Source organism: Pseudophryne corroboree, chromosome 7, assembly GCF_028390025.1.
Source record: "Pseudophryne corroboree isolate aPseCor3 chromosome 7, aPseCor3.hap2, whole genome shotgun sequence".
In the NCBI taxonomy this organism is placed as follows: domain Eukaryota; kingdom Metazoa; phylum Chordata; class Amphibia; order Anura; family Myobatrachidae; genus Pseudophryne; species Pseudophryne corroboree.
In genome coordinates, this window is record NC_086450.1 from 498787690 (window position 1) to 498815624 (window position 27935).

At 49.1% G+C, this 27935-nt stretch overlaps 1 protein-coding gene across 1 annotated transcript; it reads right to left on the reverse strand.

Moving 5' to 3' along the window:
* Nucleotides 1–6441: 6441 nt before the first annotated feature.
* On the reverse strand, nucleotides 6442–14863 carry LOC134944436 (apoptosis-associated speck-like protein containing a CARD). Its single transcript, XM_063933012.1, has 3 exons — nucleotides 13725–14863; nucleotides 8892–8951; nucleotides 6442–6876 (listed from the first exon to the last, which is right to left on the reverse strand). Exons 1-3 carry the CDS (start codon nucleotides 14161–14163, stop codon nucleotides 6590–6592), a joined length of 786 nt encoding a protein of 261 aa, XP_063789082.1. The 5' UTR covers nucleotides 14164–14863; the 3' UTR covers nucleotides 6442–6589.
* Nucleotides 14864–27935: the final 13072 nt, after the last annotated feature.

A 27935-nucleotide genomic window follows, 5' to 3' on the forward strand; every position in this document is an offset into this window, starting at 1 on the left:
CCTTAAACTGGAGTCTGGAGGAGAGGCATAGAGTGTGGAGCCAGTTCACACCCTTTAAAAGTCTTAAAGTGGCCATGTCTCCTGCGGATCCCGTCTATACCCCATGGTTCTAATGGTGACCCCAACATCCTCTACGGACTAAGAGAAAAGGATTTACCGTTAGGTATTAAAATCCTATTATTAACAGTTTCTTAAATTATATAGGGCAGCAAATTCCGTTGCGCTTTAAAATTGGAACAACAGTGATAAAACAAAATTGGGTAATAACAGACAGTCCTAAAGGTAGGAAGGCCCTGCACGCAAGCTTACAATCTATGGGATGCAAAAAGGAGATACACAGGAGGTCACTTGAGAGCAAACAGGAGTCAGTCGGATCAAACAGTAATATAATAGCCAGGCCAGTAGTCGGTATATTATAGCAAGAAGACAAGGCAATGGGAAAAGGTAAGGTCAGGAGACAGATCAGTTCGGTACGCAGTAATATCAAGTGGTCAAATGGAGATGTACCTAGTGTGGTCAGAAGGCAGTACACAGTAATATCAAAAGCAATATATATCAAAGGCAAAAGATTTAAGCATAACAAGGTTCAGGTGCACAGGACAATCACCTAGCACTGATTGCTAGGTGAAATCCCACTATAAGCGCTTAGGGTGCATGGCTCTCTCGCTGGTGTGTTACTGAAGCTGGTAACATTGTAGCAGATAGTTTAACAACATAAAAGGTAAACTGTATGATCAGGGCATATCAGGGATGTAGTCTTTCCCTGATGGGCCAGCCCGCGTCTGGAAGTTGTGTATAGACATGAAATTCTGCATATTTTATGGGTGTTGATTAATTACTTCAATTAGAAGAACAGTTAATACTGCTGATCTTATCATAATGAAATATATAGTATACATGTTACAGCAGGTACAAGGATTTAATGTGACCTACTATGCAGGGGTCTTTATATGATGTTTCTATATGAATAAATAACCATAGTGCGGGTTAAGATACCTGCTCCGCTCGTGGCTACTGACTGGGATAACCGGTCACAGCAACGTTTGCCACCAGTCCATTAAGTCTTCTCAAGGGAGAAACAAAAGACACCAAATAACATGGTAATATATCTTCCTATAGCCTGATCCTGTGATCAGTCAGAGTTAGGAGTAAGAATAAGGTTTACATGGAATAGTGATGTACATAGGAAGAACGTGGATCATGTACATGAATAGAAATGGATATCCGAGGTAGACTATTGAACTTACAGGTGGTTTTAGGATAAGTAGTGTCTGTGTGTGGAAAGAAACAGGATAGAGATTATATGGGAGAGATCAGTGAGATATGGATATATCTAAAGGGTCCATTTATCATTAAATATTTGCAGCTTCTTCCCCGAAAACACAGAAAACAAATATTTGTATCACCTTAATGTATGACAGATGGACTGCAGCAGATATCTCTGACAACTGCTGCGATCTCTCCATTCCTGCCGGTAGCTGCAGCCCCCATAGGTTTCTATAGGGAATAAGATGCTGCTAGATTTACCAAGATCCGGAAAACGAAGCATTCACGAGCGTTGCCCCCTCCGATAGCAGAAGTCTGCTGTAGCTTATGGGCCGCACATCGCATTATTAGCCGGCAGTGGGTTCCCACCGGAACACTCCCCAGCTATGGACGCGTGCAAGCGCAGGTGTCCTGCTAGACCTCCAAGCACCCGCAGAGACGGGGCCTCCAAAAGCCCCAATACATTTGCCTGGTAAAATCGCACACTGCAACGCAATATTACACCCAGATGGCACTGAGTATGCGATTAGTGATAAATAGTCCCCCTATGTAACAAGGGTGCATCCATATCGAGTTCAGTCTGGATTGACTGTAAGGAAGATGTGTGGCGCCAAGTTTGCCAGAGGTGCGGATGTCAGCCGAGAATGGGCGTATTTTTAAAGCGGCAATTACTTGCAAGGCCCTTGTAAATAATTGCCCCTTTAAAAATACAGTGGGCGTCAGCATCCACGCGTCTGTGTAGCAGACGTGTGACCAGCAAAACTGGCAAACACGGAACACCACTGCACCCGACAACACAGGGAATTCAGTCAGGTGCGAGGCTGTAGAAGGCCAACTCGCCTAGTTACACTCACCTTCATGCGCGCACCCAAGATTGGCACAATGCAATTCCTACTACTCGCACGGGGGGTGCGCAAGTTGTATCCAAAAAGCATACTAGTAAAAGAGCATGAAAAAAGTGGGGAGCCCTTCCTGGACCCCAATCGATAGCAGGACCATACACAGGGCTGTTAGTGGGCTTTAGGAAAGTACTGGGCACTTTTAAAAAGTGTCTAATGGCTGATTTGGCATTCAAAATATAATGTAAAAAGCTTACCGATTTAGGGGATTATTGTAATTTATTTATATGACGCCACATGGGATCGGCAGCGACCAATTACAGAGTAAATAAATAAGCAAAACGTGAAGACAGTGACTTACAGTTTAATACAATATAGGACAAGTACAGGGTATATAAACATAACTGCGTCAGTAAACAGCACTGACAGAAGTATCAGGGCGGCAGAAAACCGAGGGATTTGGTGCCATCAAAGGGAGTATAGAGTATTATTCAGAGTTGGTTGCAGATATTGCTATCGCAGCAAAATCTGCGACCATCAGGGTTGGCTGGTCTAAACCAAATATTTTTGGTTTTTTTTAACCACTCTTCATAAAAAAAGCCTATTGTAGGGGAATCCCTGGTATTAGTCTACATTCTTGTTGCTTCTGGTCTTCATCTAGTACCCCTTTCACACCGCACAAATAACCCGGTATCGATCTGGTGGTCGAGGCGGGTCGCTGTGAAGTGTGAAAGTGTCAGTCCCGAATTCTCAGGTTGCCTGACCCAGTAATTCAATAAAGAAGTGTTATTCCCAGGCTATTATCGGGTCAGGTGCTGTGTGAACGTGTTTTCCGGACCAATGCAACCCGGTACCCGTTCACAGCATAGGGAGCGGCGGCGCAGAGATAATCTCATCTCCAAGCGCCGCCTCCGCACCCACCTCCAATGACGCCACGGTCCCTGCCCCCGATGGTAACCTTGCCCGGCAATATGCGGGGTTGATTAGCCTTTACAGATGTAATGACACGTAGGAGGGAATGTGCTGTGTGATATCGGCCATTAGAGCTTTTCCAGATCTGGGTGGTCATTTCGAGTTGATCGCTCGCTAGCAGTTTTTAGCAGCCGCGTAAACGCATTGTCGCCGCCCAGGAGTACGAACGCCTGTGCAGCAGAGCGCCTGCAAAATAATTTTGTGCAAAACAAGACCAGCCCTGGACTTAATCTTCGTGTGCGTTGATTCTAACGTTGGTGGGTTGACTTTTGACGTCACACACCCATCCAGCGTTCGCCCAGCCACGCCTTCGTTTTCCCTGGGACACCTGAGTTTTTCTAAGCATTCCCTGAAAACTGACACCCAGAAATGCCCCTTTCCTGTCAATCTTCTTGCGGCCGCCAGTGCGAATGAAAACGTCGCTAGAACCTGTGAACCACAAAGGACTTTGTACCCGTACGTCGCCCGTGCACAGTGCGGTCCATATGCATGCGCATAAATGCCGATTTTTAGCCTGATCGCTGCGCTGCGAACAACAGCAGCTAGCAATCAACTCGGAATGACCCCCCGTAATGACATGTAGGAGGGATGTGCTGTGTGATATCTCCCATTAGAGCATTTCCAGGTAGAATGACATGTAGGAGGAATGTGCTGTGTGATATCTGCCATTAGAGCATTTCCAGGTAGACTGACATGTAGGAGGGAATGTGCTGTGTGATATCTGCCATTAGAGCATTTCCAGGTAGAATGACATGTAGGGGGAATGTGCTGTGTGGTATCTGCCATTAGAGAATTTCCAGGTGGAATGACATGTAGGAGGAATGTGCTGTGTGGTATCGGCCATTAGAGCATTTCCAGGTGGTATGACACGTAGGAGGGAATGTGCTGTGTGATATCGGCCATTAGAGCATTTCCAGGTGGTATGACATGTAGGAGGAATGTGCTGTGTGATATCGGCCATTAGAGCATTTCCAGGTGGAATGACATGTAGGAGGAATGTGCTGTGTGATATCGGCCATTAGAGCATTTCCAGGTGGAATGACATGTAGGGGGAATGTGCTGTGTGGTATGGGCCATTAGAGAATTTCCAGGTGGAATGACATGTAGGGGGAATGTGCTGTGTGATATCGGCCATTAGAGCATTTCCAGGTAGAATGACATGTAGGGGGAATGTGCTGTGTGATATTGGCCATTAGAGAATTTCCAGGTGGAATGACATGTAGGGGGAATGTGCTGTGTGATATCGGCCATTAGAGCATTTCCAGGTAGAATGACATGTAGGAGGAATGTGCTGTGTGATATCGGCCATTAGAGCATTTCCAGGTAGAATGACATGTAGGAGGAATGTGCTGTGTGATATCGGCCATTAGAGCATTTCCATGTAGAATGACATGTAGGGGGACTGTGCTGTGTGATATCGGCCATTAGAGCATTTCCAGGTAGAATGACATGTAAGGGGAATGTGCTGTGTGATATCGGCCATTAGAGCATTTCCATGTAGAATGACATGTAGGGGGAATGTGCTGTGTGATATCGGCCATTAGAGCATTTCCATGTAGAAAGACATGTAGGGGGAATGTGCTGTGTGATATCTGCCATTAGAGAATTTCCAGGTAGAATGACACGTAGGAGGAAATGTGCTGTGTGATATCGGCCATTAGAGCATTTCCATGTAGAATGACATGTAGGGGGAATGTGCTGTGTGGTATCGGCCATTAGAGCATTTCCAGGTAGACTGACATGTAGGGGGAATGTGCTGTGTGATATCGGCCATTAGAGCATTTCCAGGTAGAATGACATGTAGGGGGAATGTGCTGTGTGATATCGGCCATTAGAGCATTTCCAGGTAGACTGACATGTAGGGGGAATGTGCTGTGTGATATCGGCCATTAGAGCATTTCCAGGTGGAATGACATGTAGGGGGAATGTGCTGTGTGATATCGGCCATTAGAGCATTTCCAGGTAGAATGACATGTAGGAGGAATGTGCTGTGTGATATCTGCCATTAGAGCATTTCCAGGTGGAATGACATGTAGGGGGAATGTGCTGTGTGATATCTGCCATTAGAGCATTTCCAGGTGGAATGACATGTAGGGGGAATGTGCTGTGTGGTATGGGTCATTAGAGCATTTCCAGGTAGAATGACATGTAGGGGGAATGTGCTGTGTGATATCTGCCATTAGAGCCTTTACAGGTGGAATGACATGTAGGGGGAATGTGCTGTGTGGTATGGGTCATTAGAGCATTTCCAGGTAGAATGACATGTAGGAGGAATGTGCTGTGTGGTATCGGCCATTAGAGCATTTCCAGGTGGAATGACATGTAGGAGGAATGTGCTGTGTGATATCGGCCATTAGAGCATTTCCAGGTGGTATGACATGTAGGAGGAATGTGCTGTGTGATATCGGCCGTTAGAGCATTTCCATGTAGAATGACATGTAGGGGGAATGTGCTGTGTGATATCGGCCATTAGAGCATTTCCAGGTAGAATGACATGTAGGGGGAATGTGCTGTATGATATCGGCTATTAGAGCATTTCCAGGTGGTATGACATGTAGGAGGAATGTGCTGTGTGATATAGGGCATTACAGCATTTCCATGTAGAATGACATGTAGGGGGAATGTGCTGTGTGATATCTGCCATTAGAGCATTTCCAGGTGGTATGACATGTAGGAGGAATGTGCTGTGTGATATCGGCCATTAGAGCATTTCCAGGTAGAATGACATGTAGGAGGAATGTGCTGTGTGATATCGGCCATTAGGGCATTTCCAGGTGGTATGACATGTAGGAGGAATGTGCTGTGTGATATCGGCCATTAGAGCATTTCCAGGTAGAATGACATGTAGGGGGAATGTGCTGTGTGATATCTGCCATTAGAGCATTTCCAGGTGGAATGACATGTAGGGGGAATGTGCTGTGTGATATCTGCCATTAGAGCCTTTACAGGTGGAATGACATGTAGGGGGAATGTGCTGTGTGGTATGGGCTGAGCATTTCCATGTAGAATGACACGTAGGAGGAATGTGCTGTGTGGTATCGGCCATTAGAGCATTTCCAGGTGGAATGACATGTAGGAGGAATGTGCTGTGTGATATCGGCCATTAGGGCATTTCCAGGTGGTATGACATGTAGGAGGAATGTGCTGTGTGATATCGGGCATTACAGCATTTCCATGTAGAATGACATGTAGGGGGAATGTGCTGTGTGGTGAGGCCAGAGTTTTGTATAAATTGATAAAATGCTTGATTATAAAAAAATAAGATAAAAACTAAAGAGCAGACATGGATAAAACTATCTCTACATTAAGAAATGATGGTAAAAATCATATTAAAAAAATATTTGATAAACATCAAGAACATGAATGAATCTCTGGGCGGGTGCTGTGTCTGTGTATGACGCAGAGGGCACCAATGTACAGTGTGATAGGACACGCCGCACATCTCTGCAGATACAGGACGCTGGTCTCAGGAGGTAACGCTGTAGCTGCATTACTATTACTCGGGGAAAGCTTTAGGCCCTTTCCAGGTCCCGAATGAGAGGAGCATTATGTTTCTTTAGGGCTTCATAGAAGATGTCCTTGTCGGTGTCCCCCCAGGATCTGGCATGGCTGTAGAGCTCTCGCATCGTCTCCTGACTAGTTGGTTTGTTGTAGACAGCGTCGTATTGTTCATATGTCAGAAGTTTCTTCTGCAGAAGTGTGTCTAGGAACGATTCCACCTGGGACATCCGGCTTATTAGAGCCTCCCGGTGTTCAATCACAAAGTGCTCCCTGGTGGGTTCAGGAAGAGGAGGAGTAACTGTAAGTACAAAACAGCGTATTCACACATTTGTCCTTCGTTTTCCATTTTCATGTATGATACATTACCCGCCCTGTATTATACAGGGTGATTCAAAAGTCGCAGTTCACCCTTTTGTTTCAAAAACTGTGCAGGAAATGGGAAAACTGAATACTCCAGTAAGGTATGGATGAAGTGGGCTATCTTTTAGGGTATGTACCAAACATGGGCGCCATCTTGAAATTGGCCATCTTGAATCTAAGTCAGTTTTTTCAAATGGAAAGGGGGTTGTGTAACATGTCAAACAACATCAGAATTGCAACCAGATTTGAAATAGTTATGGTTCAAACGTTACAACACTTTTTTGGGAGGAATTACAGGCTGAACTGTTCACCGTAAAGGACAGTCATTTAATGTGTTCAACATGTTGTCCCTCTTGGTCAACATAAATTCAACCATTGTTGAGGTTGTCTCATCAGTAGCACTTTTTGGACGACCACTCCGTGACTTGTCGCCGCCGTCCCAGTTTCACGGAATTTGGAAATTAGGCACCTATGTGATATGTGAAGTTGGAGGTCTTTCTGGGTGCCGGTTGTTAAAATCTGCAGCTATAACACGTAAACTTCATTCTCCAGACATAAAAATGACTAAATTCTCTCACTTTTGTCAAAGCCATCTTCAGTTACCTGCAGCAAAAAGTATTGTAACTTTTGAACCATGGGGGTCATGCTTACCCGATCCCACGCTGCAGTTTATAGCAGCGATGCGATCGGGTCAGAACCGAGCATGCGCCACAGTGAGCTGGCACATGCCAGGCGGCCGAAGGCCGTAGGGTCGCTACGATTGCCTCTGCCTGATTGACAGACAGTGGCGGTCGCTGGGCGGGGGGGCGGAACGGCAGAGTTTGGCTGCCATTTTGTGGGCGCGGTCCGGCCAACGCAGGCGTGGATGAACCGAACTGGGGTGGGGGCGGGCCGCAGCGGCTGCGTGACGTCAAACGCAGCCGCTGCGGGCCGGGGAGCGATGAGTAGCTCCTGCCAGCACGCTAAAGCTGCGCTGGTCGGGAGCTACTCTTGAAGAGCAAAGGCATCGCCGCTGTGCGATGCCTTTGCACTTCTGCGTGGGGGCGGGGCGGGGCGGCACTGACATGCAGGGTGGCATAGCCCTGTGCTGAGCATCCCCCCGCATGTCAGTGTGAATGATCATAGCTGTGCTAAATTTAGCACAGCAACGATCATCTCGGAATGACTCCCACATAACTGTTATTACAAATCTGTTTGCAGCAATAATCCTTTCAGCAAATTCTGATGTTGTTTGACACGTTACACGACCCCCTTTCCATTTGAAAAAACTGAGTTAGATTCAAGATGGCCGATTACAAGATGGCGCCCATGTTCGGAACATACCCTAAAAGATAGCCCACCTCACCCATACCTTACTGGAGAATTCAGTTTCCCAATCTTCCCTCCACACATCCTTCTGTCACATCGTTCTCTCATTTTTTTTCTCTTTATACCATTCATACGCCGTCATTTTTATAGTTATCCTCTCTCTGTGTCTAACATTTTGGGGCTGATTCAGACGCAGATGGCGACTGCAGAGTGCAGAGGAGAATCTGTCCTATTCTGATTCAGATGCAACTTGCCCAGATGTGACTTTCTGTGAAATAAAAGAGCGTTGTGGTGGGAACTGGGCGACCTGATCGCCCTGACTTGTGCGTGGCCAACTTAGTGACGTGGGCATCTCTTCACCACTCACTCTGGAAGCATTCCTCCCCCCAACACTGCGGTCCGTGAGCGGAACAGTGTGCGAAAAGTGGGGCTGTCCTGCCAAAATTGGGATGGTTTGGCATTATGGTAATATCAGTGGGCGGCATTAGCAGGTAATATGGCTTCCGCGCCTGCCTGCAACTTCAGCCACTTTGCATGTGACTCAGAAGAAGCCCCTTTTGTGTCTTCCTGCTGCCTTTATATAGTATACAATTAGCATGATGGACCTGTCATTGAGACATGAAAGGAAGCCTAGACTCTGCTCACCTTTACAGGTCACTCCAGAATAAGTTTCCTCGCGCTGCTGTTCAAACACAAAGCCATCCACTAAAAGGCAGAAACGTAAGGTTAGTCCACACGGCAAATGCTTCTGTTTTATCCTGGTGTCTAGGGAGCAGGCAGACATGGCTTTGTACATATGTGAGCATGCTGTACCCTAAGGGTGTGTACATACGGTGAGATATTTTCTTTCGATTTTGACTATATAGTCAAAATCGCAAGAAAAGTAAGTGCAGATTGCAAGATGGAAGTCACCTTGCGATCCTGATTCGATCCCGATGCGCGGTCCCGCCAGGTCGGCTTTGCAAGAAAAGATAGACTGTGCAAGCAAGTCAATCCTTGCTAGATCGGTGTACTATCTAGTTCATCTCACATGTCAATGACATCTCACATAAACCAAAATCTCACATAAGCCAAAATCGTAAGCACACATAGTACAGATCTCAAGAAAAGTTAGTCAAAATCTGTGCTGTCTGGGCTCTGGGGAGTTCAGGGGAAATCGCAAGTGAAAATCGGGCATAGCAAGGATCTCACCGTGTGTACACGCCCTGAGACTGCGATTATAAATATTGATATAATCTACATCACAACGCAATGATGGAAAAACGCAGATCCACCTGGCATGTAAAAGTGGTCTCAGGGGTCATTCACATCTGATCGCTAGGCTGCGTTTTCGCACAGCGGGCGATCAAGTCCAAACTGAGCATGCGTATGCACCGCAATGCGCAGGCGCGTCGGACAGCAACAGGATGGTGCAAAGAATCCATTAGCATGGGCATGCGCAAGGTGATTGACAGGAAGAGGCCGTTTGTGGGTGGCAACTGACCATTTTCAGGGAGTGTCCGGCAAAACGCAGGCGTGTCCAAGCATTTTCAGGGAGGGTGTCTGACATCAGCTCCGGCCCCCGATCAGCAGGCGCTAGCTGCCGGGGCCCAGGCTCTAGAACGTACATTTGAGAACACAGCAGTCAATGAAGGATGCTGTGTCTGCAGTCCCTCCTTCTCAAATCATGGGGATGCTTAATATTTAACATATGCCCCTTGGTGAGAATAAGGACGGTGTAAGGCGCTCGCTCTGCCTGAGTGATCCTGACGTGTACCCGTCATCCCTGAGATGTTTCTGGATATTTTACACTTGATTTGGCTTAAATAGTTAAATATAGTCTTGTAAATATAGTCTTGTGAATAGTGATCCTTCAAGGCCGGGATGCCTGGATGTGCTGCCAGGGTTACGCAATCACCTAATTTCCCAGGTAAGTATTAGAATTTGACCCTCTACACTCTGCAAATACACATTATCAGTGCTGTTCTATCCACTGCAGGCTGTACTCTGGTGGTCATTCCGAGTTGTTCGCTCGCTAGCTGCTTTTAGCAGCCGTGCAACACTAGGCCGCTTCCCACTGGGAGTATATTTTAGCTTAGCAGAAGTGCGAACGAAGGGATTGCAGAGCGGCTACAAAATAATTTTTTGCAGTTCCAGAGTAGCTCCAGACCTACTCCTAGATTGCGATCCCTTCAGACTATTCAGTTCCTGTTTTGACGTCAAAAACACGCCCTGCGTTCGGCCAGCCACGCCTACGTTTCCCCAGCCACGCCTGAGTTTTTTTCTGGCACGCCTGCGTTTTTCCGCACACTCCCTGAAAACGGTCAGTTGAAACCCAAAAACGCCCTTTTCCTATCAATCACTCTGCGGCCAGCAATGCGACTGAAAATCTTCGCTAGTGCTTGTGTAAAACTAATAATACGACGCGCGTGCACATTGCACCGCATGCGCAGTAGTGCCGATTTTTTGCCTGATCGCTATGCAGCGACCGAAATCTGCTAGCGAACAACTCGGACTGACCCCCTCTGTGATACAAGCGTGCAATACTGGGTAAGCTAACCATCTGCACCAAGGTCTCCCCCTCCTGCCCAATGCTGCAATAACTCTAAAAAATTCAGTCTGAAGTTTAACATGATTATTTCTATGTTTTTCTGCCTGGGTCCAACCTGCACGCAAAAAGTCCCCAAAATTGTAACTTTTTTATGACTATCAAATGATGTAAACATTAGCTATATAAACCTGCATATTTGGTAATAAAATTATACTGAATCAGGTTTAAATAGATATTACACGGTGGAGTCACATTATTATGACCACCTCCTACATGTGACGTCGGCATTGCGTAGCCCATGAAATACGTCACATGGCGTGCGCTGGCTTGGTGGGTATATAAGGTGTGTGATAGGCCGTCTGCACACATATCACTCGTTGCTGTCATTAGTAAAATGGGCGATTTTTTCCGAGTTGCAGAAACGGATGATTATCGGCTTTTTGGGCCACAGGTGGTGGTATTTCTGACAGCGCAGTGTGTGCCCTGTCTGCGTGCTGCTGCGGTGAATGTGCACCGTGACTGGACAAATGGCACCATTGAGAATAACCGACGTGGAAACTGCGGAGCACCACGTGTCATTGATGTGAGAGGTGAATGTCGACTACGAAGGTGCGTGAGGGCCGACTGACACACTACAGTGGAGCAGCTCACCGTCACAATGTACCTGGGGGCTACTAGATGTGTGTCTATAGTGACAGTTCAGCCCGTCTAGATGCTGTCTGTGCTGCACACAGCGGGTGACTTTAGAGTTTACTGAGCTCCTGATCATCACCCATCACTGCTGCCTGGATGAGGGGGGAGAGGCTGGGAGGCAGAGATTCTGGTTGTATCACCAATCATAGCTGGTGACTGTTGCCCCTGCCAGGAGAAAAGAAGGATGGGGGAAGCAGCTGCCCTGAACTTGGGGTTCTGGAAGATAGTCTTCATGGAATCGCCACTCTACGCCTAGGCTGGGATGAGGAGACTGGGGGGGGTGAGACCTAAGAGGGAAAAGGGGCCGGCAGGGTGTGCTGAGCACGGCGGCTGTCAGAAGATTACCTTCCAGCGGCAGATGATGGGTGATCTGATATGGTCCTATCAAATGCGACCGTGTCAGGGAAAGCCTAGCTTGGCGTGGTCGCATCAGCTGGCAAGTCGTTAAAGGCAAGAAATCCCCAAACAGCTATAAGACAACCGGATGCCGATTAAATTAGGCTCGGCCCTCATGAGTCCATGAGAGAAATTGCGGTCTCACTGATTTTTTTTTTCACTTTCCTATGTCCGCGTACACAAATCTGGGAGTCTGGGGCATTATCGGACCGTGGGAGGGGGGGGGGGGTTCACTCAGCAAGTGGGTGTTAGGGTCTCCTGCCCTGTGCTGCCACGTCGTCATGGCAACCGGGAGACAAGTGCTAGCGGAGTAACCTGAGCGCAGCTGATACTCCGGTTCGGGTCTTTTGCTGTGCAGTGGTTATAGGCTCTGTGCACGGCAGGGGATCCGGTGCTGGTTTTTGTGCTCACAGTCTGTGAGGTCTGAGTGGGGCGTGGACAGCACCTACTTTATAAGGCCTCTTCTCAGGGTAAGCAGATGCTGCTGAATCTTTGTTGGTTAGTCAGTTCCTGAAAGTTAACCAGTACTGTGTAGCTTTGTATTTGTTTGTTGCTTACTGCAAATAGGCCTGGGGATTTGGTATTACACTCTGCCAATACAGACCTAGCAGTAAGACTGGAGTCAGTCGTTTAGCTTGCTGGGGTTCTGTTACTACTCTGTGAACTTAGTAAGTTTGCGGCTGTATTCTAAGACTTGCCTGTCTAATCCTGTCTCACTGTGCTAGGTGTCAGGGGTCAGTTTAGTGGCAGTAAGCTGAACCTGTGCACTGCAAGTGAGAATTAGGATTGTGGAGACTCTCCTTGTGTCTATCATTCCATCTCTGACCAAGGAGTTTACTGCCACACCCGTTGGTAACCCTTTAGGGTTTTGCTGTTGCCCTTAGCAACAGCATTTCGGGTTCTCTACGTATTAAAACACAACATCTTGCTTTTCCCATCTGAGCATTTCTAATACAAGGGAGATACCCAGTTCCTTAGCCTCTGGGCTTCTCTGTTCACTTTGTGTGTATTTTGTTACCCTATCACCTTCTGTGTACGTTATGTCATATTCCCCAGTCTGTCTGTGAGTCCATTTGTTTTGCATAACAGTTCAAACACCAGTACATTCATACAGGCACTGGTGTGCATAACAGTGGGCAGCTGGTAAGCAGGTGAAGGCCGGATCCGGCGGACTTGGACACTCTTCCGGGCGGCCGGGAGGGCTACCCAATTTTCAGTAGCCTCCCGGGCATTCCAGGAGAGCAGGCAAGTATGTACCAAGACCTCACAACTTACAGTAAGTCACATGAACCCCGTATGTCTAATAGCTGCTATTGCTTAGGGAGTACTTGCATGTAACAGGTATTTGTTTGCAACATATAAAACTGTTCGAAAAGCCTTTGCAGTGATCGTGCACACATAGTATTGGACTTGTGAGAGCATGTAATGGAGCAGTGAGTTCTCAGCTGATTTTAAAGACAACAATGCGTTTTCTTCTGGTTCTACAGGAATTTCTGCAAGCCGGGGGCTCCCCTCCTCATCTGCAGCAGTTTGTCACGCACACTGTCTAACTTCTCCCTTTCTTCCGCTGCAAGCTGTTGTTATTATCACACAAGGAAACTTGCTTTCCTCCCCACAGAGCAAATATAACTCAATAGCTCTAATCAGCCCATAAGCTCCGCGCTGTCAGCACAATTACTATTATTTATATTAGCGTTTACTTCCCCCTTCATGTTATGTATTACATAGGTTGTAAAAATACTGTAAGACTAGTCACATCTGCAGAAATTAAACATATGGTGGGTATTAATTTATTGGTGAAGTGCGGTTGTGATGTCAGAGTACCCACATCACTGATAATTACTGTACCCCAACATTACAGACTTTCCTGCGCACCTCTATGGCTATGTGGAAAACTCTGCCACATTGGTGCCGCAGAAGCGGCTGGAACAAGGGCACTTTGCGGCCATTGCTGATGGTTACACGCCCCCAGCTGTTACAACTGTTACTATTCTCCCATGTCTCGTTGGTTGGTCTCTTACCATTTCTCAGGTCTGCACGGAGTCCTGCCGCCACTTCCTTCTCGTCTATAGCTTCTAGAACATCCAAGGCCACCTCGATCCCATAGGGAAACGTGTAGAAGTCCCTGATCTTATTAGCAACGTCATCAGGGCATCTGTCCTCTATCTGGCCTCTTGGGATCTTGCTAAATCCCTCTTTGATTGGCCAGTCATTCAGCTTGTTCCTGAACTTCTTCAGTCCCTTCTTCTCCAAGTTTTCCAGGGCGGTCACTAGGGCATCCCAGGCGGTCCTCACCATCTCTTCTTCCTATACTTCACCTTAGCAAGTTGGCACGGCCTCCTGTGTTATGGCCTGCTGGCAGCCCTTGCTTATAAGCGCTTAGGGTGCATGGCTCTCTCGCTGGTGTGTTACTGAAGCTGGTAACATTGTAGCAGATAGTTTAACAACATAAAAGGTAAACTGTATGGGCAGGGCATATCAGTGATTTAGTCTTTCCCTGATGGGCCAGCCCGTGTCTGAAAGTTGTGTATAGACATGAAATTCTGTATATTTTATGGGTGTTGATTAATTACCTCAATTAGAAGAAGATTTAATACTGCTGATCTTATCATAATGAAATGTATACATGTTACAGCAGGTACAAGTCTTGAATTTCACCTACTATGCAGGGGTCTTTATATGATGTTTCTATATGAATAAATATCCATAGTGCGGGTTAAGATACCTGCTCCGCTCGTGGCTACTGACTGGGATAACCGGTCACAGCAACGTTTGCCACCAGTCCATCAAGTCTTCTCAAGGGAGAAACAAAAGACACCAAATAACATGGTAACATATCTTCCTATAGCCTGATCCTGTGATCAGTCAGAGTTAGGAGTAAGAATGAGGTTTACATGGAATAGTGATGTACATAGTAAGAATGTGGATCATGTATATGAATAGAAATGGATATCCGAGGTAGACTATTGAACTTACAGGTGGTTTTAGGATAAGTAGTGCCTCTGTGTGGAAAGAAACAGGATAGAGATTAGATGGGAGAGATCAATGAGATATAGATATATCTAAAGGGTCCATTTATCATTAAATATTTGCAGCTTCTTCCCCGAAAACACAGAAAACAAATATTTGTATCACCTTAATGTATGACAGATGGACTGCAGCAGATATTTCCGACAACTGCTGTGATCTCTCCATTCCTGCCGGTAGCCGCAGCCCCCATAGGTTTCTATAGGGAATGAGATGCTACTAGATTTACCAAGATCCGGAAAACGAAGCATTCACGAGCGTTGCCACCTCCAATAGTGGAAGTCTGCTGTCGCTTATGGGCCGCACATCGCATTATTAGCCGGCAGTGGGTTCCCCCGGAACACTCCCCAGCTATGGCCGTGTGCAAGCGCAGGTGTCCTGCTAGACCTCCAAGCACCCGCAGAGACAGGGCCTCCAAAAGCTCCAATACATTTGCCCGGTAAAATTGCACACTGCAACGTGATTCTGGGTATGGCACTGAGTATGCGATTAGTGATAAATAGACCACCTATGTAACAAGGGTGCATCCATATCGGGTTCTGTCTGGATTGGCTGTAAGGAAGATGTGTGGCGCCAAGTTTGCCAGAGGTGCGGATGTCAGCCGAGAATGGGCGTATTTTTAAAGCGGCAATCACTTGCAAGGCAAAACCAGCCTGGTTTTGCCTTGTAAATAATTGGCGCTTTAAAAATATAGTGGGCGTCAGCATCCACGCGTCTGTGTAGCAGACGTGTGACCAGCAAAACTGGCAAACACGGAATGCCGCTGCACCCGATAACACAGGGAATTCAGTCAGGTGCGAGGCTGCAGAAGGCCCAACTCGCCTAGTTACACTCGCCTTCATGCGCGCACCCGAGATTGGCACAATGCAATTCCTACTACTCGCAGGGGGGGTGCGCAAGTTGTGTCCAAAAAGCAAACTAGTAAAAGAGCATGAAAAAAGTGGGGAGCCCTTCCTGGACCCCAATCGATAGCAGGACAATGCACAGGGCTGTTAGTGGGCTTTAGGAAAGTACTGCGCACTTTTAAAAAGTGTTTAATGGCTGATTTGGCATTCAAAATATAATGTAAAAAGCTTACCGATTTAGGGGGTTATTGTAATTTATTTATATGACGCCACATGGGATCGGCAGCGCCCAATTACAGAGTAAATAAATAAGCAAAACGTGAAGACAGTGACTTACAGTTTAATACAATATAGGACAAGTACAGGGTATATAAACATAACTGCGTCAGTAAACAGCACTGACATAAGTATCAGGGCGGCAGAAAACCGAGGGATTTGGTGCCATCAAAGGGAGTATAGAGTATTATTCAGAGTTGGTTGCAGATATTGCTATCGCAGCAAAATCTGCGACCATCAGGGTTGGCTGGTCTAAACCAAATGTTTTTTATTTTTTTTTAACCACTCTTCATAAAAAAAAGCTTATTGTAGGGGAATCCCTGGTGTTAGTCAACATTCTTGTTGCTTCTGGTCTTCATCTAGTACCCCTTCCACACCGCACAAATAACCCGGTATCGGTCCGGTGGTCGAGGCGGGTCGCTGTGAAGTGTGAAAGTGTCAGTCCCGAATTCTTGGGTTGCCTGACCCGGTAATTCAATAAAGAAGTGTTATTCCCGGGCTATTATCGGGTCAGGTGCTGTGTGAACGTGTTTCCCGGGCCGATGCGACCCGGTACCCGTTCACAGCACAGGGAGCGGCGGCGCAGAGATAATCTCATCTCCAAGCGCCGCTTCCGCACCCACCCCCTATGACGCCACAGTCCCTGCCCCCCATGGCAACCTGGCCCGGCAATATGCCGGGTTGGTTAGCCAGTTCTCAGGGTCCAATGCTGGGTCGTACCCGGGAAGAGCATTTCCAGATGTAATGACACGTAGGAGGAATGTGCTATGTGATATCGGCCATTAGAGCATTTCCAGATGTAATGACACGTAGGAGGGAATGTGCTGTGTGATATCGGCTATTAGAGCATTTCCAGATGTAATGACATGTAGGAGGAATCTGCTGTGTAATATCGGCCATTAGAGCATTTCCAGATGTAATGACACGTAGGAGGAATCTGCGGTGTAATATCGGCTATTAGAGCATTTCCAGATGTAATGACACGTAGGAGGAATGTGCTGTGTAATATCGGCTATTAGAGCATTTCCAGATGTAATGACACGTAGGAGGAATGTGCTGTGTGATATCGGCCATTAGAGCATTTCCATGTAGAATGACATGTAGGGGGAATGTGCTGTGTGATATCGGCCATTAGAGCATTTCCAGGTGGAATGACATGTAGGAGGAATGTGCTGTGTGATATCGGTCATTAGAGAATTTCAAGGTAGAATGACATGTAGGCGGAATGTGCTGTGTGATATCGGTCATTAGAGCATTTCCAGGTAGAATGACATGTAGGAGGAATGTGCTGTGTGATATCGGCTATTAGAGCATTTCCAGATGTAATGACACGTAGGAGGAATGTGCTGTGTGATATCGGCCATTAGAGCATTTCCAGGTAGAATGACATGTAGGCGGAATGTGCTGTGTGATATCGGCCATTAGAGCATTTCCAGGTAGAATGACATGTAGGAGGAATGTGCTGTGTGATATCGGCCCTTAGAGCATTTCCAGATGGAATGACATGTAGGGGGAATGTGCTGTGTGATATCGGCCATTAGAGCATTTCCAGGTAGAATGACATGTAGGAGGAATGTGCTGTGTGATATCGGCCATTAGAGCATTTGCAGGTGGAATGACATGTAGGGGGAATGTGCTGTGTGGTATGGGCCATTAGAGAATTTCCAGGTAGAATGACATGTAGGAGGAATGTGCTGTGTGATATCGGCCATTAGAGCATTTCCAGGTAGAATGACATGTAGGAGGAATGTGCTGTGTGATATCGGCCATTAGAGCATTTCCAGGTGGAATGACATGTAGGGGGAATGTGCTGTGTGATATCGGCTATTAGAGCATTTCCAGATGTAATGACACGTAGGAGGAATGTGCTGTGTGATATCGGCCATTAGAGCATTTCCAGGTAGAATGACATGTAGGCGGAATGTGCTGTGTGATATCGGCCATTAGAGCATTTCCAGATGTAATGACATGTAGGAGGAATGTGCAGTGTGATATCGGTCATTAGAGCATTTCCAGGTGGAATGACATGTAGGGGGAATGTGCTGTGTGATATCGGTCATTAGAGCATTTCCAGGTAGAATGACATGTAGGCGGAATGTGCTGTGTGATATCGGCCATTAGAGCATTTCCAGATGTAATGACATGTATGAGGAATGTGCTGTGTGGTATCGGCCATTAGAGCATTTCCAGGTAGAATGACATTTAGTAGGAATGTGCTGTGTGATATCGGTCATTAGAGCATTTCAAGGTAGAATGACATGTAGGCGGAATGTGCTGTGTGATATCGGTCATTAGAGCATTTCCAGGTGGAATGACATGTAGGGGGAATGTGCTGTGTGATATCGGCCATTAGAGCTTTTCTAGATGTGGGTGGTCATTCAGAGTTGTTCACTCACTAGCAGTTTTTAGCAGCTGTGCAAATGCATTGTCGCCGCCCACCGGGGAGTGTATTTTCGCTTTGCAGGAGTGTGAACACTTGTGCAGCAGAGCGCCTGCAAAAACATTTTGTGCAAAACAAGACCAGCCCTGGGCTTACTCTTCATGTGCGTTGATTCTAACATTAGTGGGTTGGCTTTTGACGTCACACACCCGCCCAGCGTTCGCCCAGCCACGCCTGCGTTTTCCCTGCGACGCCTGAGTTTTTCTAAGCACTTCCTGAAAACAGTCAGTTGACACCCAGAAATGCCCCTTTCCTGTCAATCTTCTTGCGGCCGCCAGTGCGAATGAAAACGTTGCTAGAACCTGTGCAAACCCACAAAGAACTTTGTAACCGTACATCGCGCATGCACTTTGCGGTCCATATGTATGCGCAGAATTGCTGATTTTTAGCCTGAATGCTGGGCTGCGAACAACAGCAGCTAGCAATCAACTCGGAATGACCCCCCGTAATGACATGTAGGAGGAATGTGCTGTGTGATATCGGCCCTTAGAGCATTTCCAGGTGGAATGACATGTAGGAGGAATGTGCTGTGTGATATCGGCCATTAGAGCATTTCCAGGTGGAATGACATGTAGGAGGAATGTGCTGTGTGATATCGGCCCTTAGAGCATTTCCAGGTGGAATGACATGTAGGAGGAATGTGCTGTGTGATATCGGCCATTAGAGCATTTCCAGGTGGAATGACATGTAGGAAGAATGTGCTGTGTGATATCGGCCCTTAGATCATTTCCAGGTAGAATGACATGTAGGGGGAATGTGCTGTGTGATATCGGCCCTTAGAGCATTACCAGGTGGAATGACATGTAGGAGGAATGTGCTGTGTGATATCGGCCCTTAGAGCATTACCAGGTGGAATGACATGTAGGGGGAATGTGCTGTGTGGTATGGGCCATTAGAGCATTTCCTGGTGGAATGACATGTAGGAGGGAATGTGCTGTGTGATATCGGCCCTTAGAGCATTACCAGGTGGAATGACATGTAGGGGGAATGTGCTGTGTGGTATGGGCCATTAGAGCATTTCCAGGTGGAATGACACGTAGGAGGGAATGTGCTGTGTGATATCGGCCATTAGAGCATTTCCAGGTGGAATGACATGTAGGGGGAATGTGCTGTGTGATATCGGCCCTTAGAGCATTTCCAGGTGGAATGACATGTAGGGGGAATGTGCTGTGTGGTATGGGTCATTAGAGAATTTCCAGGTGGAATGACATGTAGTGGGAATGTGCTGTGTGGTATGGGCCATTAGAGCATTTCCAGGTGGAATGACATGTAGGGGGAATGTGCTGTGTGGTATGGGTCATTAGAGCATTTCCAGGTGGAATGACATGTAGGGGGAATGTGCTGTGTGGTATGGGCCATTAGAGCATTTCCAGGTAGAATGACATGTAGGAGGAATGTGCTGTGTGATATCGGCCATTAGAGCATTTCCAGGTAGAATGACATGTAGGAGGGAATGTGCTGTGTGGTATGGGCCATTAGAGCATTACCAGGTGGAATGACATGTAGGGGGAATGTGCTGTGTGATATCGGCCCTTAGAGCATTACCAGGTGGAATGACATGTAGGAGGAATGTGCTGTGTGGTATGGGCCATTAGAGCATTTCCAGGTGGAATGACATGTAGGGGGAATGTGCTGTGTGGTATGGGTCATTAGAGCATTTCCAGGTGGAATGACATGTAGGGGGAATGTGCTGTGTGGTATGGGCCATTAGAGCATTTCCAGGTAGAATGACATGTAGGAGGAATGTGCTGTGTGATATCGGCCATTAGAGCATTTCCAGGTAGAATGACATGTAGGAGGGAATGTGCTGTGTGGTATGGGCCATTAGAGCATTACCAGGTGGAATGACATGTAGGGGGAATGTGCTGTGTGATATCGGCCCTTAGAGCATTACCAGGTGGAATGACATGTAGGGGGAATGTGTTGTGTGATATCGGCCATTAGAGCTTTTCTAGATGTGGGTGGTCATTCAGAGTTGTTCACTCACTAGCAGTTTTTAGCAGCTGTGCAAATGCATTGTCGCCGCCCACCGGGGAGTGTATTTTCGCTTTGCAGGAGTGTGAACACTTGTGCAGCAGAGCGCCTGCAAAAACATTTTGTGCAAAACAAGACCAGCCCTGGGCTTACTCTTCATGTGCGTTGATTCTAACATTAGTGGGTTGGCTTTTGACGTCACACACCCGCCCAGCGTTCGCCCAGCCACGCCTGCGTTTTCCCTGCGACGCCTGAGTTTTTCTAAGCACTTCCTGAAAACAGTCAGTTGACACCCAGAAATGCCCCTTTCCTGTCAATCTTCTTGCGGCCGCCAGTGCGAATGAAAACGTTGCTAGAACCTGTGCAAACCCACAAAGAACTTTGTAACCGTACATCGCGCATGCACTTTGCGGTCCATATGTATGCGCAGAATTGCTGATTTTTAGCCTGAATGCTGGGCTGCGAACAACAGCAGCTAGCAAATCAACTCGGAATGACCCCCCGTAATGACATGTAGGAGGAATGTGCTGTGTGATATCGGCCCTTAGAGCATTTCCAGGTGGAATGACATGTAGGAGGAATGTGCTGTGTGATATCGGCCATTAGAGCATTTCCAGGTGGAATGACATGTAGGAGGAATGTGCTGTGTGATATCGGCCATTAGAGCATTTCCAGGTGGAATGACACGTAGGAGGAATGTGCTGTGTAGTATGGGCCATTAGAGCATTTCCAGGTGGAATGACATGTAGGAAGAATGTGCTGTGTGATATCGGCCATTAGAGCATTTCCAGGTGGAATGACATGTAGGGGGAATGTGCTGTGTGATATCGGCCCTTAGAGCATTTCCAGATGGAATGACATGTAGGGGGAATGTGCTGTGTGATATCGGCCATTAGAGCATTTCCAGGTGGAATGACATGTAGGAGGGAATATGCTGTGTGATATCGGCCCTCAGAGCATTTGCAGGTGGAATGACATGTAGGAGGAATGTGCTGTGTGATATCGGCCATTAGAGCATTTCCAGGTGGAATGACATGTAGGGGGAATGTGCTGTGTGATATCGGCCATTAGAGCATTTCCAGGTGGAATGACATGTAGGGGGAATGTGCTGTGTGATATCGGCCCTTAGATCATTTCCAGGTAGAATGACATGTAGGGGGAATGTGCTGTGTGATATCGGCCCTTAGAGCATTACCAGGTGGAATGACATGTAGGAGGAATGTGCTGTGTGATATCGGCCCTTAGAGCATTACAGGTGGAATGACATGTAGGGGGAATGTGCTGTGTGGTATGGGCCATTAGAGCATTTCCAGGTGTAATGACATGTAGGAGGGAATGTGCTGTGTGATATCGGCCCTTAGAGCATTACCAGGTGGAATGACATGTAGGGGGAATGTGCTGTGTGGTATGGGCCATTAGAGCATTTCCAGGTGGAATGACACGTAGGAGGGAATGTGCTGTGTGATATCGGCCATTAGAGCATTTCCAGGTGGAATGACATGTAGGGGGAATGTGCTGTGTGATATCGGCCCTTAGAGCATTTCCAGGTGGAATGACATGTAGGGGGAATGTGCTGTGTGGTATGGGTCATTAGAGCATTTCCAGGTGGAATGACATGTAGGGGGAATGTGCTGTGTGGTATGGGCCATTAGAGCATTTCCAGGTAGAATGACATGTAGGAGGAATGTGCTGTGTGATATCGAGAATTAGAGCATTTCCAGGTAGAATGACATGTAGGAGGGAATGTGCTGTGTGGTATGGCCCATTAGAGCATTACCAGGTGGAATGACATGTAGGGGGAATGTGCTGTGTGATATCGGCCCTTAGAGCATTACCAGGAGGAATTACATGTAGGGGGAATGTGCTGTGTGGTATTGGCCATTAGAGCATTACCAGGTGGAATGACATGTAGGAGGGAATGTGCTGTGTGATATCGGCCCTTAGAGCATTACCAGGAGGAATTACATGTAGGGGGAATGTGCTGTGTGGTATTGGCCATTAGAGCATTACCAGGTGGAATGACATGTAGGAGGGAATGTGCTGTGTGATATCGGCCCTTAGAGCATTACCAGGTGGAATGACATGTAGGGGGATTGTGCTGTGTGGTATGGGCCATTAGAGCATTACCAGGTGGAATGACATGTAGGAGGAATGTGCTGTGTGATATCGGTCATTAGAGCATTTCCAGGTGGAATGACATGTAGGGGGAATGTGCTGTGTGGTATGGGTCATTAGAGCATTTCCAGGTGGAATGACATGTAGGGGGAATGTGCTGTGTGGTATGGGCCATTAGAGCATTTCCAGGTAGAATGACATGTAGGAGGGAATGTGCTGTGTGATATCGGCCATTAGAGCATTTCCAGGTGGAATGACATGTAGGGGGAATGTGCTGTGTGGTATGGGCCATTAGAGCATTACCAGGTGGAATGACATGTAGGAGGAATGTGTTGTGTGATATCGGCCCTTAGAGCATTTCCAGGTGGAATGACATGTAGGGGGAATGTGCTGTGTGGTATGGGCCATTAGAGCATTACCAGGTGGAATGACATATAGGAGGAATGTGCTGTGTGATATGGGTCATTAGAGCATTTCCAGGTGGAATGACATGTAGGGGGAATGTGCTGTGTGGTATGGGCCATTAGAGCATTACCAGGTGGAATGACATGTAGGAGGAATGTGCTGTGTGGTATCAGCTATTAAAGTATTTCCAAGTAGAAAGACTGCGTAGGGAACATACTGTGACCGCAGCAGCATAAACGCACCGTCAGGGATTCCGCAGCGCCGCTCTGTGCATCACCTTGGCTTGGAAGGGGTTAATGTTTTGTGGTGGGAGGAACGTGGACAGAGTGTCCGAGGGGCTGATTGGCTGGATCATGTATAGGGGCTGGCCTGTCATACATATAGGCTGCTGACAGGGTACTTCCTCCCTCTTTTCAGCTCTTCTCGTGACACTGATAAGTAACCCTCTTTTGTTATCAAGTGAATTACTAAAAGTCTTTCCTTTTCCATTCACTTTATTCCTTTTTCTCCCTATATTATTCCTTCTACCCTCTCTCTGCTTTCCTTTTATCTCACCTTCTCCTACTTCTATCCCTGTCCTTGTATGTTCAGGCTCCCCTACCCCCCCTGCATTTCTCATCATGAATTCCTCTCAAGGCGCAGCGCAGGGCTCCCCGCACGGCTTATGGACGCTGATGGTGTCCGGCCGTCACGGGGTAGACCTGGGCGCCCTGCTGTGCTGGAGCTCCGGCGCGCGCGGCTGTGCACGGCACCCGCCCGCGCTCCCTGAGGCCTCACTCTCCTCTCCGTCACCGCCGCTGGCTGCGGCGCTAGACGGAGCGACGGGGGGTCCGCGGCTGTCTGATGCACGGCACCCGCCCGCGCTCCCTGAGGCCTCACTCTCCTCTCCGTCACCGCTGCTGGCTGCGGCGCTAGACGGAGCGACGGGGGGTCCGCGGCTGTCTGATGCACGGCACCCGCCCGCGCTCCCTGAGGCCTCACTCTCCTCTCCGTCACCGCCGCTGGCTGCGGCGCTAGACGGAGCGACGGGGGTCCGCGGCTGTCTGATGCGGCCTGCCAGGGACGGTGTCCTGCCGTCCCTGGATCCGCTCGAGGCTGCTGCTGGACGGGCTGGCCACGTGGGCGCCGGGAGACAGTCTCCCACCCTGCGCTCCGGCTGCCCGGGGGGGGGGGGGGGGGTGTTGTGGTAAGCGAGGGGGGACCCATGCGGCAATATATGGTTTCAGCAGGAGGGAGGGGGGACCGCGCGGCTGCCAGACGCCAGGGGTCTGGCCAGCGCGCGCGTGCCACTACCTCCACGGGGACTACAGGGACCCATATGAGGCCTGTTGCTGCGCCACGGGTGACACGCTCGCTGGCAGGCTCCCTCCTGTGGCAGGGCGGCGCAACACACGCTCTGCGGCTTCGGATGGCCTGCTGCTGGCGACGGCCATTGTAACAATCTGTCGCCCAGGGGCGTGCCGCGTCCGCCCGCGGTGTGACGGGCTGCCTGGCCTCTCCTGGCGCAGGCCGCTTCGTACTACCGCCAGCCGTGACCGTGTGGCCGCTACCGGTCTCATACGGGGACGGCGGGAGGCGTGCGTTCTGTCCCGCCCCGCGTCTGGTTGTCGGCTTCCGTCGCTGCAACGGATAGCCCTCAGTCCGACGTGGACATGCCTCTTTCTAGTGCTGGCGATTCTCCGGTTTCTCCTCCTGGGGCTACTGCTCGGGATGGGAGGAGGTCGCGGCGCGGGCTTTTCGATCGGGGGTTATCACAGCGGAGCGGACGTGCCATTGTACCTGACAGTGAGGGATCATCGGAGTCCTTGCTCCCGATGGGAGGTTTGCAATCATCCCGTGGGGCGCGCGACTCGCGTCCGGGTCTGATCTTCGAGCCATTTGTGCCTTTGTCGTGTCGGCGGTGGCTCCCTTGTTATCCTCCGTACCCGGGGGACCGTGTCTGGCCACCGCTTCTTTGGAGGATAGCATTGCGCAATCTCTTATCCCGCCCCTGTCCCCTGGCTCGTCGGTCGCCCCGCCTACCCCACTCCCGGCGGCTGCTGGTTCGATTAGGGAACAGGGGAACATTGTCTCTCTTTTGCTTCCCCAGCCGCGTACGTTGGGCCAGGAATGTAGTCAGTCGGCGCATCCACAAGTCGTACGTCAGCTGCTGGGAAGGATGATTTCCCCCTCGTACTGGTGAGTCTTCCTCGGACCCTGACTGGTCCAAGGGGAGCGCACTTTCCCCCCATAGTGGGGGGGGGGAAGCTAGTACTCAGTCCCGCTCCTATAGCAGCGCGTAAGGGTAACGGCAGGCGCGATAGGCGCAGGCATCGGGTCACGGACCCTTCCCTTGCCGCCACGTCCTCAGAGGGTGTCCTCCTAAGACGATGGTTGGGACAGGGTCAAGCGCCAAAAAACGGCGGCAGCGACGGCATTCCGCCTCGCACGTGTTGGCAGTGTCGGACTCCGTTACTGCGCCAACATGGCAATGCACAGTGGTCTCCGGCCCCGGGTCCAAGACTGGATCCGTAAGGGCCTATCTGTATATTTTGCCATTACTAGCGATGATCGTATAGCCTTGCTTTCAACTAAGCAAAGGACCGGGGCAGCGAGGACGCTTTGCGCTTCTACCCGACTTGAGTTAGATCATGTCGATCTTTGCGGCGTGTTAATCAGAGACGCGCCCGGACGAACACATGAACATCATGCGCCATCAATTCCATATACATGTGCGGTACCATCCTTGGCGGCGTTACTACAAGGACTTCCGTCGCGAACGGCATGGGCGGCAGATCTATACCTTCGGTTAGAAGTTGGTGGTATTGTGCTCGTAGCTGCCGAAGGGTTTAGTCGGTACAGCAGGAACGACGGGTTCCACGACCTGCCTCTCATTCTGCTGGCTTTGGAGGGGGTTCATGGCGCACGGGGCATGGTTAATGCTTCACTTTCAATCCTGCCCAATGCGGTTCTGGGCGGTGGTGTCACATTCGTCACTCCTGATCAGCTGTGGTGTAGGCCTCGGGATCAAGGACTGCCCCAGTACACGGCGCAGGGGTAATTCCGGCCCCCACCACAATTAGACTTGGGGTGGGGGCCGCGACGGTTTCCCGCGGCCAGTGGACGCCCTATTCTTACACTCGGGTTTGCGCACCACCTCGTTTTCTCTTGCCAATACATGGACTGGCGGGTCCCGGGGCTAGTACGAACTTGCATTCGGCTCGGGAGTTTCCGGACGTCCTCCGGCAGAAGGTTGCTGCCGCATTGTCGTTGGCCGGTATGATAGGCTTTCTCATCCATCTTTCCTGTCCTCTCGGGTCATCGGTTTATAGGCTGTCCCTATTATCAGGTAGGGTCGGTTACCTATCGGTATGTTTTGATTCGGCCATAGATGCCATTCGGTCGTTTGGTCCGGGGGCGGTGATGTGTGAATTGGACATCGAGTCAGCATTTTGCTCCTCCCGCTGCACCCTTTCGCCTTTCGATTTATGGGTTTTCAACTGGATGATGGCTAATACATCCATCGCTGCCTCCCTGTGGGGTTTTTCTCTCTCGTGTGCTGACTTTGCAAGGTGCAGTTCTTTCCTCCGCTGGGGCCTGCAGCAGGCGACGGGCGAGCGGGGTATGTCGCACTACTTGGGGGATTTTCTTTTGCTCGGCCCACCTGGCTTTGTTCGCTGCATCGTCTTACTGCGGTGACCATTGGCAGGTCCCTCCGCCTCCTTGTTTACCTCGAGATTCAGATGATGGTCTCTGTAGGCTCCTTGGGGACAAGGTGTTGCGTCTTCCTGATGGTTTCCTCTATGAGCTTGCCGCGGACAAGCTTACTCTACAACAGGCTCAATCCTTCTTGGGCCCGCTTCTTTTTGTTTGGAAGGTTATCCCAATGAGTAGAGTCTTTCTTTGGAAAATTGGAACGGGCGACAGTTGGGATTATACGCCCTCATCATTTTCTTAGTTTAGCACTCGAGGGGCTTACGTAGGTGGGACGGATTTCTAGTTCGTTTCACCTCCTCTTGGAATTTTTCACGGACACCTCTGTTGCTTGCGATTCTTGCGGTTGCTGTAAATTTTTCCCATGCTGGGCGCAGTGGCGCTTTGGCGCTATGCCCTGCGTAACAAACAGGTGGTCTTCTGGTGCGACAATTTAGGCTTGGTTTTTTGCCATCATTAGGCAGGGGTCCACATCCTTGCTGGACTGCGGGTCTTCGCGAGATAGTGTTGCTATGCTGGTTGACCAACATTACGTTGCGAGACAAGCATGTCCCGGCCGAGCGCAACAAACTTGATGATACCCTTTCGCGCGGCGACTTGCAGTGGTTTAGGCAGTTAGCTCCTGCAGCTCTAATCCAAGGGGATTTCCGTCCTGCGTCTGCGTGCGGATTGGACGATTTAGCCCAAAGGTCTTTGGTTCCTGCAACTTTTACGGACAGTTGGACCATAGTTGCATTGGATTCGGGATGTCTGGGATGGTGGCAGAAGGCCGATCCCATAACATCTGGGTAGCAGGCCCTCAGGGATGGTGGCAGAAGGCCGATCCCACAACATCTGGGTAGCAGGCCCTCAGGGATGGTGGCAGAAGGCCGATCCCATAACATCTGGGTAGCAGGCCCTCAGGGATGGTGGCAGAAGGCCGATCCCACAACATCTGGGTAGCAGGCCCTCAGGGATGGTGGCAGAAGGCCGATCCCATAACATCTGGGTAGCAGGCCCTCAGGGATGGTGGCAGAAGGCCGATCCCACACCATCTGGGTAGCAGGCCCTCAGGGATGGTGGCAGAAGGCCGATCCCATAACATCTGGGTAGCAGGCCCTCAGGGATGGTGGCAGAAGGCCGATCCCATAACATCGGGGTAGCAGGCCCTCAGGGATGGTGGCAGGAGGCCGATCCCAGAACATCGGGGCAGACGGCCCTCCAACATTTAGGATATTATTTAAATTATAATTCTGAGATATTTTATTTTCATGAGCTGTCTGCTTTCGGCTTAGTGGGACAGGGAGTATTTTCAT